General features: G+C 56.1%; 7 protein-coding genes across 7 annotated transcripts; 2 read left to right on the top strand and 5 right to left on the bottom strand.

Annotated features, from left to right (window-relative positions):
* Positions 1 to 3187: 3187 nt before the first annotated feature.
* DL89DRAFT_270206 (AAA-domain-containing protein) lies at positions 3188 to 5631 on the bottom strand. The gene is made up of 10 exons (XM_040888609.1): positions 4933 to 5631; positions 4761 to 4847; positions 4246 to 4717; positions 4015 to 4223; positions 3939 to 3971; positions 3904 to 3915; positions 3716 to 3866; positions 3470 to 3669; positions 3382 to 3435; positions 3188 to 3353 (listed from the first exon to the last, which is right to left on the bottom strand). Exons 1-10 carry the CDS (start codon positions 5605 to 5607, stop codon positions 3291 to 3293), a joined length of 1956 nt encoding a protein of 651 aa, XP_040740283.1. The 5' UTR covers positions 5608 to 5631; the 3' UTR covers positions 3188 to 3290.
* Positions 5632 to 5903: 272 nt separating this feature from the next.
* Positions 5904 to 6623, top strand: DL89DRAFT_270205 (uncharacterized protein). Its single transcript, XM_040888608.1, is given in 3 exon segments — positions 5904 to 6148; positions 6168 to 6172; positions 6270 to 6623. 3 exon segments carry the CDS (start codon positions 5948 to 5950, stop codon positions 6427 to 6429), a joined length of 366 nt encoding a protein of 121 aa, XP_040740282.1. The 5' UTR covers positions 5904 to 5947; the 3' UTR covers positions 6430 to 6623.
* Positions 6624 to 7211: 588 nt separating this feature from the next.
* Positions 7212 to 8939, top strand: DL89DRAFT_68255 (uncharacterized protein). The gene has a single exon (XM_040891976.1). It carries the CDS (start codon positions 7384 to 7386, stop codon positions 8578 to 8580), a length of 1197 nt encoding a protein of 398 aa, XP_040740281.1. The 5' UTR covers positions 7212 to 7383; the 3' UTR covers positions 8581 to 8939.
* Positions 8940 to 9906: 967 nt separating this feature from the next.
* Positions 9907 to 10615, bottom strand: DL89DRAFT_295525 (uncharacterized protein; the record flags this gene model as incomplete). The annotated part of the gene is made up of 5 exons (XM_040890652.1): positions 9907 to 9978; positions 10025 to 10105; positions 10135 to 10246; positions 10340 to 10463; positions 10591 to 10615. The coding sequence occupies 5 exons, from the start codon at positions 10613 to 10615 to the stop codon at positions 9907 to 9909; spliced, it is 414 nt and encodes a 137-aa protein (XP_040740280.1).
* A 247-nt stretch (positions 10616 to 10862) lies between these two features.
* Positions 10863 to 12329, bottom strand: DL89DRAFT_295524 (ubiquinone biosynthesis hydrox; the record flags this gene model as incomplete). The annotated part of the gene is made up of 4 exons (XM_040890651.1): positions 10863 to 11138; positions 11191 to 11394; positions 11429 to 12071; positions 12163 to 12329. 4 exons carry the CDS (start codon positions 12327 to 12329, stop codon positions 10863 to 10865), a joined length of 1290 nt encoding a protein of 429 aa, XP_040740279.1.
* Positions 12330 to 12515: 186 nt separating this feature from the next.
* On the bottom strand, positions 12516 to 15610 carry DL89DRAFT_275891 (chromatin remodelling complex ATPase chain ISW1; the record flags this gene model as incomplete). Its single annotated transcript, XM_040889367.1, is given in 4 exon segments — positions 12516 to 13205; positions 13234 to 13685; positions 13767 to 15225; positions 15245 to 15610. 4 exon segments carry the CDS (start codon positions 15608 to 15610, stop codon positions 12516 to 12518), a joined length of 2967 nt encoding a protein of 988 aa, XP_040740278.1.
* An 873-nt stretch (positions 15611 to 16483) lies between these two features.
* DL89DRAFT_260293 (Dbl homology domain-containing protein) lies at positions 16484 to 17961 on the bottom strand (the record flags this gene model as incomplete). Its single annotated transcript, XM_040885768.1, is given in 5 exon segments — positions 16484 to 16675; positions 16906 to 17013; positions 17042 to 17290; positions 17310 to 17684; positions 17728 to 17961. 5 exon segments carry the CDS (start codon positions 17959 to 17961, stop codon positions 16484 to 16486), a joined length of 1158 nt encoding a protein of 385 aa, XP_040740277.1.
* Positions 17962 to 18365: the final 404 nt, after the last annotated feature.

Genomic DNA, 18365 nt, shown 5'->3' with positions numbered 1-18365 from the left:
TGCGGTATGTCATATTGTAGTATAAATTGGATGAGCTCTTCTCGTCATTCAGCATTTGAACCCAGGCAGCAACTGTGTTCTATTGGCTATTACCATCATCACTACCTTGGCTTTACCCTTATCCATCCGCAACACTTTGGCAGCTACAACATTTCATATACTTTTCTTTAGGCGCTATTGGGCCATGTGCAGCAACAACACCATCTATTTGCCTTGCTCATCGACCACCCTGCTCATGAATAAGGGCTGGAATGACGAACCTACTATCGCAATCACTAGTGAGACTACGCTGCAATATTCTACAATTCAGCCATCTGCAATGCCTGGCGATGGAGTCAATAAATCTAATGTGCCGTTCCCAGTCATTCCACCTGCGTTTTCTCGTATCCCTGACCAATACCTCATCGGCCTACTGCAAGCTTATCGCTCAGCAGCTCACAGGCAGTGCACCTCCAGTGAATGCACACATCAAGGACGCCACACATGCAGGATCCAGGTTGAAAGGTGGTATGAACTGTCTACCACTCATCGACCCTTCAAGCAGATCACTGGATTCAGACGATATGGCAGAGTTGCAAGATTTTGAGGAGCGCGCTGCTTCGCTGCCGAAATGCGACGAACACGGTAACCCGCTCAAGATGTGCTCTAATTGCCATGCATACGAGTCACCGACATGGCGGCTACATGCTTTCACCTTGAACTCTGTCTGCAATTCATGTGGGCTATACTACAAACTGCACAAACTGGACCGTCGGATCCTTCTCAAACCGAACGGTAAGTTCGATGTTGACAAATCTCACGCAAGCGGCAGCAAGGATAAAGCCATGAAAGCTGCGCAAGAAAGCCAGACAGAAGTCGCATCCGTACAAACGGCCAGAGCCCAAAGTGACAGTCCCAGACAACACACTTACTGGCGCTGCGAAATCCGATGAGGGATCGCTGCACCGGAATCACTGGATGCACCGTACCTTGATCAGGCTCAGCTACAACATCTGCAGCAAGTACTGAGCACAACATACCTCGACGAGGCAGAACTGCAGGCTATACAGCAATTACCCAGACGTGCCGTACTTTGACCAGGAGCAGTTACAGACTCTTCAGGTGGACATACTAAATCACCAGCTGTCTGCATCTTATCCAATTGTGGCAAAGTCCCAACCAGCAGAACCCTTGTGTTTTCATATGGTGCCCCCACCTGCCGCTCTGGTAAACGAAGCAAAAACAACGGCGGTACTTCAACAGCTGATAGCAATGGGGCTAATAGTCTTTGATTTTTCACTGATGCAGTTTGTGCTGCATCCTATTGCCAACCAGGGTGCTCTTCATTCCTTCTTATTTGCATCCCCTCATGGAGCACACCGCCACTTTTTAGCGCACCACCACTTGCTAACACACCATTACACATGGCCACGCTGGTACAGCAATACCTCCCGTCGGTGCAGAGCAGCAAGCTGTATGGGTGATTCCAGTAGCCCTCTTTTCTTCAACAGCTTAGGATCTTTTCTATAATACAGTCTTACAATATAATAGATACAAGCTAATATTAATAACTGCAACCATCACTGGTATATGCATCGAAGCGATATCTATAAAATATTGGAATGCCATGTATAACTATATGTGGCGATTGATATGCAAATACTATCTTAGCTGTATATGTTGTGTACCCCAAAGATAGGTATACTTGTGGGTATGATGGTATCATTACATGGCGAGAGATTCAAAAATCTAGCAATCGTGCAATCAGTGGTTGCTAGGGAGTATGCAGTGATGAAATATAAAGTACTGGTAACTAATAGTTAAAAAATGAAAAATAACCTCAAATGACTGAAAAAGAAGCTGGTCGTCTGTCTGGCTTTGTACGTATGCGTTCGGCTTGTCTATGTGCGTAGGACTCCGGACCCGAATGTCAACAGGTACATCATTATTGTTCGCCTGCTGCTACACCTGCAAGTGAACCAGAGCTGTACCTGTTCAAAATGGATCTAAGCAGGGCTTGAGTTCCACTGAGTAAAAAACCCCCACGAATGCACTGCTCCCACAACAAGTGGAGCCTTCCACTAACACCACTTAATGTCCTACTCCCATGTCTCGTTTATAATACTACTCTTCAATCAAACACACTCTATTCTTTATAATGACTACCTGGGTGCCCCTCACAAGCGCCTACTCAAGGCACCCGTGCCTACCTACTTGTGCCTCGCTAAACACCTTTGCCAGGACTGTACGGTGCCGAACCTAGACGGTGACGTGTTTGTATTTGAGTAAAAATAAACCTGGAAACAATCTGTATCTCTGTCGCATACGTCTTTATCTGTGCTTCTTGTGCTTTTCGTGGTACTCTCCGGCCGTCACTACAACGGAACACGCACCTGTATAGACCACCTGGAGCCTTGAGCGGCGAGAACCAGGACAATACGATTGCTGGTCTCTTGCTTCTCCGACAGGCAATGGACGGAGCATACAGTGTCGAGGTGGTCTGTTCTGGGGCCTATCGCGCAGCTACAGGTACTTGCTAGCGGCTTGCTGACGCTACTCGAAACAAAAGCGTTTGCACTTACTAAAACTCTGGATGTCGCTTGCATTATAGAAAACAGCCTGGATGATAGATATGCTTCCGAGTCCTTGTACAAATACATCACTTTCAAGCCACATCGAGAGTGGAGCTGCAAAATTGTGGGTAAGGACTGCATGCAAGCTACTGAGGTACCCAAGGCAATAGGGTATGGTATTCGAAATAGTACAGCTTTTTCTACAGCCAACTTACAGCTAATCAGGTTTGTTGTCCGAGCAGTATGTTTGGTGTGCGTCCTTCTGCCGCTGTGTAAAAACCAATAAGCATGCAGTAAACATGGACCGTTGTTAGGAAGGTGTACCTGTTAACTACCGTTAAAACAAAGAAGCGCATGGCGATTGACATATAGCCAGCTCCTGAGTTGCCTTTGTCACTGCCTGTACTTATGATAATCATAGCATGGATTCTAGTATACAGTATGGAATGATGTGCATTTCCTCGCAGGGGATATGACTGAGATATGCTAGCAGAAATGAGAAGTACTATGGCGTAGATGGCAATATTGGCATAGGATATATATTCTGCGGTGGAACACTATAATAGAAGGGCTGTCACATACACATTAGATATTCACAAGGGTAGAGCGAGCAAAATGAAAATTTCCGATATATGGGCAAAGATATATTTCAGGAAGTGGCAATGTAGTAAAAAGTAACCGAGAAGGTAGATATGAAAAGGGAAGGCCAAAGCATCAAAGACACTGTGCCAGCAAAAGTTAAATTGCAGACATTACTTCGACCTTGAATCTTGAGCGCTTGTCAGAGTCCTGGCGCGCTGTCTCGATGAGCAGCAGCAGCTTCTTGAACACCGATGCTGACCTCCCGGTCACCGATAGTCTGAGAAATCTCAGCAAACACGCTCTTCGAGTTCGTTGTCACTGTCAAATAGGCCAACATGGCGCACTACAGCCTCGATCGACTCCAGCGACTTGATGCTGTCCACATAAATCTCGTTGGTAAACGCATTCGCCAGGTCCATTTCCTCTAACACACGCCGCTCACTGGTGGTGCCAATAATAAACAGCCTGCGGTCCTTGGGCGGCTGCTTCTTGACCAACACCAGTAGCGCCTGCAGCACACTGTTCGAGAATCGCGCTCCAATCGGCACCCATTCCAACAGCCGCTCGATGTTGTCAATGACGAATCAGGCTGAGTGGCGACTTGTACGAGTCGTTGAAGATCTTGGTGATAGCCGCGATCTTCTGGCTGTCGGTGTATCCAATCATGTTCTCGGGCGACACAAGCTTGACGAACGGATACGCGCTCTGCATCGCCACTGTGGCAGCCAGCGCCTGTCTTTCCGCTGCCCGACGGACCGTGCAGCAGGACACTGACAAGCGGCTGAGCGTCGCACTCTGGTGAACCTGCTCGACAAACAGGTGCGCCTTGTCAAGGATCTCCCGCACACTGGGCGCAAATTCGAATGATGTCGTTGGCCACACACTGGTCAAACTCCTCCGAGGCAATTCCAAACGCTGGCTTGACTTCATCCAGAGCGTTCAAAAAGTCGCCACGCTGAATCTTCATGTCCGAGATGTCCTGGGTCAACTGCGACATGCTTCCAACCTTGATGTGCCGGTTGAAGGCAAACGACGATGCTGACTTGACCAGGCCAGCAATTTCAGCACCGCTGTAGTTTTTCGTCAGACCTGCCAGCTCCTCCAGACTAACGTCCGCGTCCAGGAATGTCGTTGTCACGAATCTTGGCTGTGTGAATTTTGATGATCTGCAGACGGCCACCCTCGTCAGGCAGTCCAACCTCGATCTGAACCTCCAGACGTCCCGGACGCAGCAGCGCGTCGTCGATAAGCTCCTTACGGTTGGTCATTCCAATAATCAGGATGTTGTTGAGTTGGTCCACGCCATCCATTTTGGCCAAAAGCTGGTTGACCACAGAGTCGCCGACTCCGGTGCCGTCGTTCTTTGATCCTCGCTGCTTGCAGATGGCATCGAGCTCGTCAAAGATGATAATGTGCAGCTGGCTCTCGTCCCCCTTCTCCTTGTACTCCTTCTCAGCAGGCTCAAACAGCTTGCGCACGTTTTCCTCAGACTGGCCGACGTATTTGTTCAGAATCTCGGGTCCCGAGACGATCAGAGGCTCAACGGCATTGAGCATCTTGCCAATCTGCCGGGCCATCAGGGTCTTACCAGTATCCAGGCGGGCCGTAGAGTAGAATGCCCTTGACATGCTGGATGCCGAGCTTGTCGACCAGCTCGGGTGGGAAGATGCGCGAGGCGAACGCACGGCGGAAGATGTTGCTGAACTCCTTGTCCTAGGCCACCAATGCCCATGTCCTCAAACTTGAAGTCGGGCTGGATAATGGCATTGGCCTTGTGCCTGGCCGCCGACCCTCTGACATCGATCATTGAGCCCTGGGCCTTTGACACATTGATCGTGGTCAGGCTCGTCAAGATACCGTACTCAGCTGCTGGCGCGCTGTCATAGGCCGAGCTCCCTTCACCCTTGCTGTCCTGCAGGACGTCGAGCGGGACAACAGCCAGGCTGGTTACAGTGGCCTTGAGGTTGTATCCGCGGAAGTCAAATACAAATGGCTTGGCCTGACGCTGAAGATCTGGTTGTCCAAAGTTGGTTCGCAGAAGCTGTGAGACTTCCTCCGAGTCAACACGCAGAGCTGTCTCTTGGTTTGGCGACAGGAAAGAGATGTCGACATCCATGCTGATCGCAAATACGTTCGACTTTGGGTCAGCGCCTGGGTTCGACATGGCCTCGACAAGCACCTCCTGGTTGATTGAGAACTGTGCCCAGGTACGCTGGATACGCGACGGGCCGATCATGCCGGATGGCAGCGCGTCAACTGGATGCACGTTGAAAATGTAGTCGTTGTTGATGCGAACATAGTGAGTGCTGGCATCAAAGTCCTGCGAGCTGACGGCCAGCAAGTTGGTCAGAGCCAATGTGTTGTCGGGGCATTTGCCAACCCTCATTTGGCGTGCATCGCCAGGCCTCATAAACGGTGGGAGCTGCTGGTGTTGGTGCGGCGACGAGCGGTACTGCGGCGGGCGCTGTTGCATTGGCTGCCGTGACCCGTACGGGTCCATCCCGCCTTCGCCCAGAATTCTCTCGTAGTTGTAATCTCTGCTCATTGTGGAAGTCCAGATGTAGAAGCTGAAAGGCAGAAGCGTGATAGAGGCCAAGAAGGCGGCAACCTCTGGTGCCAGCAGTTTTGACGTAGCCCCCAGCCGCTTGGCGGCCAGCAGGAAGCCCGCTCACCGGCTCGAGCCGCGCCGCTGTTGGGAGACTCGAGCTGAGAAAAACTGCTGGTTTGCACTTGGCCAGCTGGGCGATCCAAGCCGTTGCTTTCCTCATCCCTCATATCCCTGCTTCTACTTTTTTCTACTCAGCCAATATACCATGAAGTGTGTCCGTGTGCTTGAGCCTGCCGAGTTTGATGCCAAGGTGAACGAGGCCCTTGCCCAGAGCGAAAGTGTGTTTGTTCTGTTCTTTGGCCGCGAGGCACCCGAGACCAACGAGTCGTGGTGCCCCGACTGTGTCATCGCCGACCCGACCGTGCGCAAGGTGGTCAACACCATCCCGAACTCGATTCTGCTCGAGGTCCCCTGTTGACCGCAAGACTGAGTAAGTGTTTGCAAAATGCAGCAGCGTGCCGGACTGGCTCTTTTCAAAAGCGCAATTATATTGACGTTCATCCCCTGTTCTCTTTCCAACTCTGTAGTGTTGCGAGCCCAACAAACGTCTTCCGCACCCGCGAGGATATCAAGCTGGGCCCCATCCCGACCCTGCTCAAGTGGACCAAGGCTGGTCCTGGTAGCCGCCTGGTCGAAGAGGAGTGCTTCGAAGAGCAGAACATTGTCAAGTTTGTCAACTCTGCCTAGCTTTTCTCCCTGCGTTGCGCTTGCAGGCTTACTAATTTCCGGCCAGCTGATAAATAAACTATTTCCATCAAGCCATACATGCGTCTAAGGCGTGATCTTGGGACTGCAATGGCATTGTGCTCATGCAGACTGTGGGCTACTTGGGCCGCATATGTTCAGGGACGCAATATAAAGCCAATAGTGGCACTCTAGCGCATTTTGGCCGACACCTCTAAAACGGCCTCTTCTTACCCACTCTACTTCTCTCTAGTTTCGGCAAGATGTCTGAAAAATACATTCCCTTGTCTCGCTTTCTTCTTCTGTGCGGTTGCAGGCTACTTTTGTTTGAGTATGGAGTCTGTTCCTGCCTGCCAACCCAACCATCCCGCATTTTACTGCACAATGTTTGAGATCGAGCACAGCGGTTCCTCATTTTGACCACCAGTTACTGGCATTTGCTTTTGAAACTAGCCCTGCAATGCCATCAACAATGCAAGTCTCCGGGCATATCCCGCTGCCAGATTTCAAGCAAACACTGGGACCGCAGTAGTTCACACGGCTGCCCTGAGTGCACGGTTTTATTTTTGCCTGAGACATAGTGTGTTAGGTGGCCGAAATAGCCTAGAGGGAATACACGCTTCTGGCTTTCCCCACGCAGCCGGCGTTGGCTGGCCGCCTGCCATGCTCAAAAAATTCCGCTGATCGTGCTGGCACATTGGCATTTTGAACTCTGGCATATTTCGGTATATAAGAGTCTCCATCCAGGGCCCTTACCAACAAGTTCTATCATCAACTTCTTGGGTTATACATCTAGTGTTCTGCGCACTTTCAATTTTCCTCCCAACTGCTACTTACTGATACCCTCCCTCTCCCGCCCCTCCCTAATCCCTCTCCCTCCCTTCCGCCCTTCCCTCCTTTCTCTAATACCCTTTACGCACACCCTCTCCCTTAATTTCCGCTCTACCATCCATTAAAATGATGAAGGTCACTTTTGGTATCCTTGCTGTTCTGATCGCTGCGACCAATGCTGCCCCGGCCGACTCTCAGGCCACCACTGTCGGCAAGCCGTTCGACTTTGACCTCAACCTGTCGTACCAGGGTGCTCCTGGTGCTGCTGCCCCGCCAGCCGCCCCTGCTCCTGCTCCTGCTCCTGCCCCTGCCCCTGCTGCCGATTACGCTAGCTCCGGTTACAGCGACAATGTGCCAATCCCTCCTCCTGCTGCTGGCTATGGTGCCGCCGCCCCTGCTGCCGCCGCCCCTGCTGCTCCCGCAGCCGCTGCTCCCGCTGCTGATTCGAGCTCAGGTTACGGATCTCCCCCTGCTCCCGGCTATGGTGCCCCTGCTGCCGCTGCCCCTGCTGCCCCGCGGCTGCCGCTCCTGCTGCTGACTCGAGCTCTGGCTACGGATCTCCCCCTGCTTCTGGCTATGGTGCCCCTGCTGCCGCTGCCCCTGCCGCCCCCGCGGCTGCCGCTCCTGGCTATGGTGCCCCTGCTGCTCCCGCGGCCGCCGCTCCCGCTGCTGACTCGAGCTCTGGCTACGGATCTCCCCCTGCTTCTGGCTATGGTGCCCCTGCTGCCCGCTGCCCCTGCTGCCCCCGCGGCTGCCGCTCCTGCTGCTGACTCGAGCTCTGGCTATGGTGCTCCTGCTGCCGCCGCCCCTGCGGCTGCTGGCTATGGTTCTTCGGCTGGTTACGGCTCCGCTGAGCCGGCTGTCACTGTCACCACTGAGGCACCAGCCAGCACCACCACAGTCACTATCACGCCTCCCCCTTGCACTGTGACTGTCAATGTTGCTGGCTCCACTGTCACCAACACCGTCCATGGCGCTGACAGCACCATTACTGTCACTGCTGCAGGCAACACCGTCACGCACACCGCGCATGGCTCCGACACTTGTGTCACCAACACCCTCCCTGGTAGCGTTGTCACGCACACTGTCCATGATCCAGATCAGACCTGTACCATCCACGCACCGGGCAGCACTGTCTTCACCACCGTGACTGACCCCCCGACATACATCACCAAGACCAGCCAGCTGCCGGCTGTCACTCTGTCATGCATCCGCCCTGGTGACACCAAGACCAGTGACCATCGTGCCTCCTGCTCAGACCGCTACTTGCTACAGCGCTGGTCAGCCACCTCCGGCCGCCTACGGTGCCAACTCGTCGGCTGATGGTTCTGGCTATGGTGGTGGCTCGTCGGGTGGTGGCTCGTCAGGTGGTGGTTCTGGCTACGGTGGTGGCTCGTCGGGTGGTGGTTCCGGCTATGGCTCTAACTCGTCGGGTGGTGGTTCTGGCTACGGTGCTAGCTCGTCAGGTGGTGGTTCTGGCTACGGTGCTAGCTCGTCGGGCGGCGGTGGTGGTTACGGTGACAGTGGATCGTCGTCTGCTGCCTACGGAGCAGGCCCTGGCTCCGCCCCCGCTTATGGTGGTGGCTCATCGTCTGCTGCCTACGGAGCCGGTCCTGCCCCCGCTCCCGCCTATGGTGGTGGCTCATCGTCGGCTGCGTACGGCGCTGGCCCTGCCCCTGCTCCTGCCTACGGTGCCTCGACTCCGGCATACGGTGCCTCGACTCCGGCATACGGTGCTTCGACTCCGGCATACGGTGGCTGTGAGCCCGAGCCCGAGCCCACCATCACAATCACTGTGAAGCCGTGCGACGATGGATCGGGTGGCAAGAAGAAGCGCAGCAAGTCCAAGAAGGGCCACAAGAAGAGCTCGTCTGATGCCTCGGACTCGTGCGCGCCGACCAGCAGCTGCGAGTGCGAGCCGTCCAGCTCTTCCAAGAGCAAGAAGAAGCGCTCGAAGAAGGGCCACAAGTCGTCGGGCGGTGATGACTGTGCTCAGACAGTCTATACCACCCACGTCTACACCGAGGCGTCGTGTGTCGTCAACACCGGTGCTAATGCCTGCGCTACTTCGTCCTCATGCTAATTTCCCTACCTCTCCTTAAGCGAAGCGGCTTGGTTGCAGGGTTGGGTAGGTGCTGGTGGTGCACGCTATTTGATTTGGCAAGCGAGCTAGGGGCCATTGCGCAGAATGGCTCTTGTCCTCGCTTCCTGACCCCCCAGGTGCCTGCATTCCTCAGTACCACCCACTCGACCCCTGGATTGAAAGGGGCCTCCGCTACATGCCTTGCTTCATTTGTCCCAATATCCCCCGGCGCATGAACACATTTCCAAGTAGTTGTCATCCACTTTCCACATTTATTTTCTATCCCAAGTAGCAGCATTTCATATTTTCCTCCACATCTTGTTATTCCTCCACAGCTTTGGCGGTCTTAATTTGCTCCTCCCATCTAACGGCCGACAGTTCCCTTCACCGAGCTGTGTCTCTCCAACAAAATAACAAAGCATTCAAAAACACCCTCAGCAAGACAGCTTGTTATGTCAATGCGCAGCCAGTTCGTTTGCCTGGTTCGCCTAAACTGGCTGTCATATGCCATAGCACATGATAAACACTGAATGTTGGATCCTGTAAAAAAATAGTATTTTCTGCTTCTAGTCGCTCGAGTAGTCGTCGCCGTCCTCATACACAGCCTGCTGGTGCGGCATGTTGAATGCCAATGTCGCCTGCAGCAACAGACGCCGCACTTGCGAGGCATCTGGGATCAGTCACGTCCATTGGGCGCTGCTTCAAGCGGTTGACAATCCGCGGGTCGGCTCCAGCTGAGATCAGCAGCCGTGTGATCTCCAGCGACTCCCTCCGGTTCCAGAGTGGTTCATCACCGCCTTGTGCAGCGGCGTGTCGTTCTCGATTCGGTTCTTTTTGTTTGCATCAATACCAGGCACCGCCACCAGAAGCTCGACACAGTCCACCGATCCAGTTTGCGCACTATTTCTCAAAAGTGTCAGTGGACGGTGCGCATACCCTTTGCTGGCCAAGCCGGAAAATGCCAAGCGTACTCGCCAAGCCAATAATAGATATACTTACGCATAGTGGAGCGGCGTGTTGCCAACACCGTCGGCACAGTTGACATCGACCGAGCCCAGATCCTTCAGCAGATCCTCGACCATGTCGGACTGGTCCAGCTTGCACGCGGCCAGCAGCTGCTCATCTACAAAATAAATTCGAAATTCAGCCCCCCTGCTTCCTTTTGCTCGCCAGCACAAAAGGACTGGACTCCTACTGCTCTCCCGCGAGCACAGACTGCGTGCGCGCATGTGTGGAGGACAAGTACTTACTGTTGGAAGCACCCTCGTCGCTCATTGGGTAAAATGTAGGTGATTTGAAGAAAAGTATAGGAAAATGCAGAAAAGAAATTGGAAACAGAGAGAAAAGCTTGGCCGCTGCAAGACTTTGAAATGAATGGATATACTCCTGCTGCAAAGCTAGCGCCGCTCCTTTTCAAACCACATTCCACGTGGAAGCCGCCCCTCCGCATTAGCGTCTATTCTGGTGAAGCCGTCCACAACAGTGCCATTTTAAAAGCGCGCTGTGCCCAAAACCTAAATGCCTACATCATCATGTTCTTCACCAAGATGTCCTTGGCGGCCGGGAAGCGGTCCAGACCGTTCATCAACATTGAGCGGGCCTTGACAATCGGCCCTGCAGTAGCACTAAAAGTATGCCAGACCTTGTCCACCACGCCTTGCATCGCCAGATTCCGCACATAGCGCTGGCGGTTGTAGCGCTCCAGCACACCCACAGTGCCGATGTCCTCGCCTGCCAGCGCTGCCTGCTCCAGGATCTGCACCAGACTCTGCACATCTTCAATGCCCATGTTCAGCCCCTGTCCAGCCAGCGGGTGCATGACGTGGCCGGCGTCGCCAACCAGAGGCCACACGGCTGCCGACCAGTCGATCGACGCTGCGCAGGCGCAGCGGGAACGACATGCGTGATTTCGGCGAAATAGCGGCAACATTGGGCGGCAGCCAATTCTCCTCACTGGCATTGCTCTTGGCAAACACGTCGAGCCGCCATTTGGTCTCGTCCATGATCTCTCGCTCGCTGGCACCGCTGCCCACCAGGCCGTACAGGTACTGCATCTCGGCTGGCGACAGGCGCAGTGCTGCGTTGCACAAGCAAGGCAAAGGCGTCCTCAGGCATCGTCTTCAAGGCCCGCATCAGATCGGCCGGTAGCGACCACACGAGGTTGGCAAAGCCGTTAGGGAACGGGAGCACAGCGACGGGGCCCTCGGGCAGGAAGCGCTGGTACGCCGTGCGGTTGAGCTGCTCAAGACACAGCGTCGCAATCAGCCCGTACTGCTCGTAGTCGGTGCCATAGGTGCCGATATCTGCAAACTTGCGCACACTGCTGTTGCCACCGTCTGTGCCTACCAGCAGCCGCGCCTGTAGCCGGCGCTTGTTCCCCAGCGTCACTACTGGCCAGTCCACCGAGCCTGCCTCATGCGCAATGTTTGCCACTTTGGCTTTCTCGACCACATCGATGTTGGCACCCTGCGCGTCAATGAACTTCAGCATCCCGCTGACCAGGTTCTTGGTTTCAATCATGTACGCGGCAGTGACGTCTCCACTGGGCGTGTTCAGCTCGATCCTGCCCGATCCCGAGCCATCCAGAGCCACCACGCGATCGTATGGCTGGACCCGCTCTGTATTACACATGCTCCACGAGCCAACCTTCTCCAGGTACAGCTTGTTGCTGGCTGTGATCTGCAGCGTGCGGTTCAGGAACGTATCAGCAGGTCGGCTCCCAGCTGCGTGTCTCGGTCAGCTTCCCCGAGTCCAGCAGTGCGATGCGCATGTGCTCCAGGGCCTTGGCCGATCCAAGCGCGCTGGCCAAGGTGCAGCCAGACGGCCCGCCGCCCACGATCACAATGTCGTAGCGCTCGACAGGCTGCGCAGCAGCAGCAGACTCTGTGGCAGTGGCCGCAGTGGCCAGGCGGCGTGTGCTAAACCGGGTCTGCGCCCGCTTCAGAGCCCGTGCGGCAAAAGCAAATCTTGTTGCATTCAAACCGGCCATTGCGATAAAGGGTTTTTTTTTTAAAAGAGCAGCTAGTATAGAGGAAATTACATCAGGGGAGAGAGAAAGTGAGAGGGCGTGGGTGGGGGGGATTTTTTCGGCGATTTGGGTAATCTCGCCACTTGGACGAGGTTTCAAACTCCTTCCAACACGCACACACAGGCGCACAGGCACTGAGAGAGATACTCACTCAATGTCGGTGCCGGCCGCTGGCGTGTTCGTGCCATTGCTGGCGCCGTTGCGGTTGCCATGGGCCTCCTTCTGCAGCAGGCCGATCAGCGTCTGGCACCGGCGCTGGATCTCGTGCGTGTTGCGGCTCTTGATGAACCAGTCAAAGCGGAACATCGGGCACCCGCGCACCTCCTGCCTGATTTTTTCGTAGACGTCCTCAGTGCCCACGCCCAGCTTGGCCAGCTGCACAATGATGAACCGGTCCTCCTCCTCGGTATACACACGCCCACGCGCCGTTGAGCCACCCGAGCTGTACGGGATCTGGATATGGCGCACCGGGTCCAGCTTGCACTCGCTCAGCTTGGCGTCCAGCAGCTGCTGGATCTCGTTGCGCCGCGCACGCTTCTGCTCGCCCTTCTCGATCTGCGCTGTCAGACGGTCGGCCTCGGGCAGCTTGCGGTAGTGCTTGAAGAATGCCTTGGCGTACGCCCGCACCTCCTCGGGCGTCTTGCCTTCGACGTCGCTGGCCACCATCTCCATGTGCCCGCGCCCGTGTGTCTCCACTGCCCGCATGAAGCCATAGAAGTCGCGCCGGTTCCAGTTGCCAAAGCCCTGGTTTGCCAGCTGCTCCTTCTCCTGGACCTCCTCCTCAGTCAGCGGTTCGGCAGCATCGATCTTGGCCTGCTCCTGCCTGCGCACCGCCTCCTTCGTCCTCGTCAGAGTTCTTGCTGACACTGGACGCGTCGTCGGACGAGTCCTGCTTGGGCACCTTGTAGCCGATTGCGCGGCGGTACGCCAGCAGCTCCTTCTCCAGCAGCTCGTGCAGCCGATCCGGATAGAATTGGAAGTCGTGGATGTGCATCTGCTTGGGCGGGCGCGGGGCCTTGGGCGCGTTGTTTGAGCGCGAGGTGCTCTGCCTCAGCGCCTCGCGGTAGTAGTCGTCGACTGCATAGTTGACCTTGCGCTCGCGCTTGGCAGGCTGGATCCACAGCTGCGCGATATCCGCAGCCTTGCGCTTCTGCGCATAGTCCTCGCCCTCCCACTGGGTCGTCGATGTTGACTCGTTGGCAAACTTGTTCAGGTCGTCCAGCCCCATGTCGGCGTACTTGCTCTGCAGCTCCAGCGTCTTTGACTCGCCCTGCCGCAGAATGTCGTCGATATCAAAGTTGCTATCGTCCTCGACCTCTGAAAGCGCTGGCGTGCCCTCGTTGCTGGTGGCACGCGATGCCGTGTTGCTACCCGAGCGATCAGCGCGCGACGACGAACCACCGCTCTTCAGAATGCCCTCAGCACCAAACTGCACCATGTCCAGCAGCTGCTCGCGCGTGGCTCCCTTGGTGGCCTGCGCCAGGCGCCCCTGCTGGATCACAAGCTGATCGAGGCGCAGCTTCTGCATCGCCTTCTCCAGAACCTTCTCCTCGACTGTGTTCTCGGTAATGAATCGATACACGTACACCTGCTTGGTCTGCCCAATGCGGTGAGCACGATCCATGGCCTGCAGGTCAGCTTGCGGGTTCCAGTCGCTGTCATAGATGCACACAGTGTCGGCAGCCGTCAGCGTGATGCCCAGCCCACCAGCACGCGTTGTCAGCAGGAAGATGAACTTGTCGCTGCCCGGCCGGCTGAACTCGTCAATTGACGCAACGCGGTCCTCGTGGTCGGTGGATCCGTCCAGACGACAGTACTTGTAGCCGCGGAACATGCAGTAATCCTCGAGAATGTCAAGCATGCGGCTCATCTGGCTGAAAATCAGCACACGCGAGCCCTGCGCCTGCATCTTCTTCAGGAGCTTGTCCAGTACCTCCATCTTTGACGAATTATACACCAGGTGCTCGTCAGTGGTATACGGTGGTCCAGGCTCAGCGCCGTCAAATAGGTACGGGTGGTTACAGCACTTGCGCAGCTGCATCACGATATTGAGCAGCCGCGTCTTGCCCTCCTTCTTGCCCATCGCGCCGTTGATGGCTGCAATGTCGCGCTCCAGAATACGCTTATACCAGGTGCGCTGCATCGGCGTCAGACCAACGTAGAGGTTAACCTCCTTCTTGGGCAGCAGCGAGTGCTCGACATCGCTCTTGACACGGCGTAGCAGGAACGGCTGCAGCACCTTGTGCAGCTGCTGCATGACATGCTCCTGATCCCCCTCGCCCTTCTGGAACCAGTCGTCGAAGACGTCCGACGAACCAAAGACGTCGGGCAGCAAAAAGTTCAGTAGTGCCCACAGCTCGTGCAGGTTGTTCTGCAGTGGCGTGCCTGTGATCAGCAGCCGGTTCTGCGACGAGAACAGACGCACCAGCTTGGACAGCATCGAGTTTTCGTTCTTGAGACGGTGTGCCTCGTCGATGATGATGTACTGCCAGTCGACCTTGCGCAGCTGGGTCTTGCAGATCAGGCACATCTCGTACGTGGTGATGCAGCAGTTGAACGTGTTGGGGTTCAGGTGCTCGTCAAAGATCTGGGCACGCGCGTGCTTGTCGCCGTGCAGCAAAAACACGTCCAGATCAGGGACCCAGCGGTTAAACTCGGCCTTCCAGTTGTGCAGCGTCGACTTGGGCACCACGACCAGATGGGGGCCGCGCATCCCGCGGAAGTGCTTCAGGTACCCAATGAACGAAATCACCTGCAGTGTCTTGCCCAGACCCATCTCGTCGGCCAGGATCCCGTTGATCCCGTTCTCAAACAGCGAGATCATCCAATTCAAGCCGCGCAGCTGGTAGTCGCGCATCTTGCCGCCAGTCACGTACGTCGGCGATTCCGGTGAACGTCTGCTGCACCTTCATCTCCTCCTCAGGCGAAGACTCGCGCAGCAGCTCAGCATCCTCCTCCTTCTCCGTCTTGCGGTGCCGCCGCGACACATTGCCCTGTGCCGCCTTGGCCGCTTTGGTGTCCAGCTGCCGCTTGATCTCTGCCTTCAGATTGTCGTCCTGGATGAAATCCTGGATGAAGTGCGAGAACACATCGGTCTGGCTCAGCAGAAAGGCAAACCGCTTCACCTGCTTTGGGTCGAGGGGCTTCGCAGGCTCGAGCGGTGTGATGTAGCCGCTGGCCGGAACAGACTCGGACAGCTCGGAACTCGCGTCGATGTTTGGGGGCAGGTCCTCTGAAGCCATCGCCTGGAAGCAAACTTGTTTCAAAGCTAATACGGAGGGGTGTCTATGCGAGGTAAGTGTAGGTATGGTCCTTTCCCTTCGAGCTGCAATGCGAACAGAAAAGGGGACAGGGAAATTGGAATAATTTGGAGGGTAATGGAGAGGGAAGTGTAATAAAAAAGCAGGTGCCAACAATTCAGGAGGGGAGAGGAGAGGAAAAGGAGGCCAGACAGCATATGCTGGATTAATGCGCAGACCCAATTCCTCAGACAGGCAGAGAAAAGAGCCCCATGCAAACACGCGTCGCGAAATTTGGCGTTAATAACTTGATCATGGGCGCGGGGATATGTGTGATGATATTAAGCAGACAATTCTACCATTTACAGGAAAGAGGCAGGGGCGGCGGGCCTTGGCTCACATAGGGTGCATGCTCAGCACGTCGCCCGAAGCCGGCATCCAGCGACAGATCAGCCAGGACCTCGGGGTCATCCATGGCCGACACGCCAGTGCTGGCGCCGTTGGCATATCTGGTCGACGCGTCTTTGAGGGCCATGACAAATTTCTTCCGCTCCAACGAGGATGTGTGCTGCATCACCAGCGTCAGCTGGACGCCCTTGGACGGCGCCATGCTCGGCGGGCTCTGCACAAGCATGTTTGTGCTGCTGTTTGCAGATTCTAGCAAGGCAGGCACAGGCGGCAGGCCATCCACAGAGCCATTGTGGACCACTCAGATGGAGCGTCGATGCCGGACGAGAGCGAATGTGCTTGCGGCAGTCCTTGCGATGTCTTGGGGCGCTGTGGCTGCAGCGGCGGAGTCATTTGCTGGCCGCCAGCCATCGCTGCCTCGGCTGAACTGTCCTTGCAAAGTGCGACGACGCGCGGGATGCCGCCAGATCAGAGTACATCGTCGACGGCACTGGGCTTCGGGAACGTCGAGTGAGACAGCGCCGCAATATGGTCGGGGATCGCGTCGCCGGAGCCGCTTGACTGCAGAATGCCCTTTCTGATCTTGCCCTTCTTCTTGGGCTTCTTCTTGCTGGAGAACGCGTCACGCAGCGTGGATTCTGACAGCATCGACATGCCGTCCTGGGCATGGCGACCAGGCGCTGGTGCGCGGGCGCGCCTCGGGCGAATTCGAGATCGTAGCGCCCTGGTGACCCGGCGACAGCACCACGTCATCGGAGCCCGCGTCGTCGTTGCCTGGCAGCGACCGGCGGCCAAGACTCGAGTCATCCATCGACGACTTCACGGTCGCCGACCTGTTCAGCGACAGAATCGTGATCAGCGTGTTGGTGCTCTCGTCAGGCATTCTGCACCTCGACCTGGTCCAGCAGCGCCGACCCATAGTACGTCCACTCGATATGTGCCTCGGCAGTCTCGTTGGCCGACGCCGTTACAACGTCGATCTTGGCCTGCGCAGGCGCCTGGGCAACAACCAGCATGTCGTTGAACAGAATCAGCCGAGTCGGCTGCCGCGAAATCAGCTCGCGAACAATGAATTCGGTCACAAAAGGCCCGCGAGTCGGCGTACGGCATCGGCGGGCACAGCGCAATGGCCTGGAACAGCTCCATGACCCGCTCGCTCTCCTCCTGCTTGCGCCTGCACTCGTTGACGATCGACGCCAGCCGCGACGCATTCTTGACCGCACGGCACAGCTCGACATGGTCGCCATGCGTCACCGGCGTGTGCTTCAGGATGTTCTTCAGCAGGAGCGTGTACCGCGTTACGCGCTGCACCGGCAGCATCAGGAGGTCCTTTCAGCGACTGGCGGTTCGTGCGCTTGTGCAGCATGCACTCCTCGTGGTACCGCGCAAACGGCTTGTAGTCCTGCAGCTGGTTCAGGCACCGGACCGCCTTGCCGTAGTTGCGCACATAGGTGATGAAGTCGCTCCAGTGCCGTTCGCTGCTGCGGAACAACCGGCCCATCCGCATGCCGTCGTCAAAGTCCTTGCCGGTGGTGCTAGCGTGTGCCCGAGCATGGTGCTCAAAGCTGCTCAGCGCTGCGTCCATCTCGCGGTAGAATTGGCTGGCGTGCGAGTGCAGCGACGCAATACCGTCAAACACCATGCGCGCTGTCTGGTACGGGATGATCGGCTTTGGCGAGTTGATTGAAGAGAACACAGGGCTCCATCCACACCTTCTTGATCACAAACAGGTGGTCGACAAAGTTCTTCTCGGTAATCACCAACTCGCGGGCCGAGTGCATCCGCATCGCCGCTGGTGTCTTGCGCGCCACGGGCTTTGCAATCATTACTGGCTGGATCATTGGGCTAGTCGTGTCGCTCTCCTGCTCCTTGGACGGCCTAGGCTGAGATCCGTTCTCCTTTGCCTGGTCATCACCTGCAGTGGTAGTAGCGGCCAAGGCTGCCATTGCTACTCTGTCATCAGCCGCACTATCGCTGGGCTTTTGTGCCTCGTTGGCATTCAGGTCCTCGACACTGGGTGGCGACCGCAGAAACATGCTGGAGCGACCCCAGCCATACGTCCGACGAGCGCTTCATGCCAATCGACTCCAGCTTGGACCGCATACGCTGCGAGCCATGGACATCCGTCAGAGCGAATGAGTCGATGCTGGGGGCCTTGCTCGACTTTGCAGACCCAAGCAGCACCGAGTTGATGCTGCCTTCCTTGCCTTCATGGGTGTCGTCGACTGGCGCCGACATTCGGGATTATCGACAGCGGGCTGGTAGTCAGCGACACGGCGCTAGACCGCCGGGCCTTGACCTGGGTGTTGATTAGCAAGCTCTCTGTGTTCCGACGCAGCTGGGGCGGCAG

Source organism: Linderina pennispora, assembly GCF_002104995.1.
Source record: "Linderina pennispora strain ATCC 12442 chromosome Unknown DL89scaffold_16, whole genome shotgun sequence".
Lineage (NCBI taxonomy): Eukaryota > Fungi > Kickxellomycota > Kickxellomycetes > Kickxellales > Kickxellaceae > Linderina > Linderina pennispora.
Note: the sequence above shows the minus strand (reverse complement) of the source record. Positions and strands in the feature narration are given on the sequence as shown.

Coding starts and splice junctions, on each gene's coding strand:
- DL89DRAFT_270206 (XM_040888609.1), bottom strand. CDS start 5,607: ATGCAACAGCGCCCGCCGCAGTACCGCTCGTCGCCGCACCAACACCAG. Junction 3,670..3,715: donor GTCGCCACTCAGCCTGATTC/GTCATTGACAAC, acceptor TGCCGATTGGAG/CGCGATTCTCGAACAGTGTG. Junction 3,436..3,469: donor TCGAGGCTGTAGTGCGCCAT/GTTGGCCTATTT, acceptor ACGAACTCGAAG/AGCGTGTTTGCTGAGATTTC.
- DL89DRAFT_270205 (XM_040888608.1), top strand. CDS start 5,948: ATGAAGTGTGTCCGTGTGCTTGAGCCTGCCGAGTTTGATGCCAAGGTG.
- DL89DRAFT_68255 (XM_040891976.1), top strand. CDS start 7,384: ATGATGAAGGTCACTTTTGGTATCCTTGCTGTTCTGATCGCTGCGACC.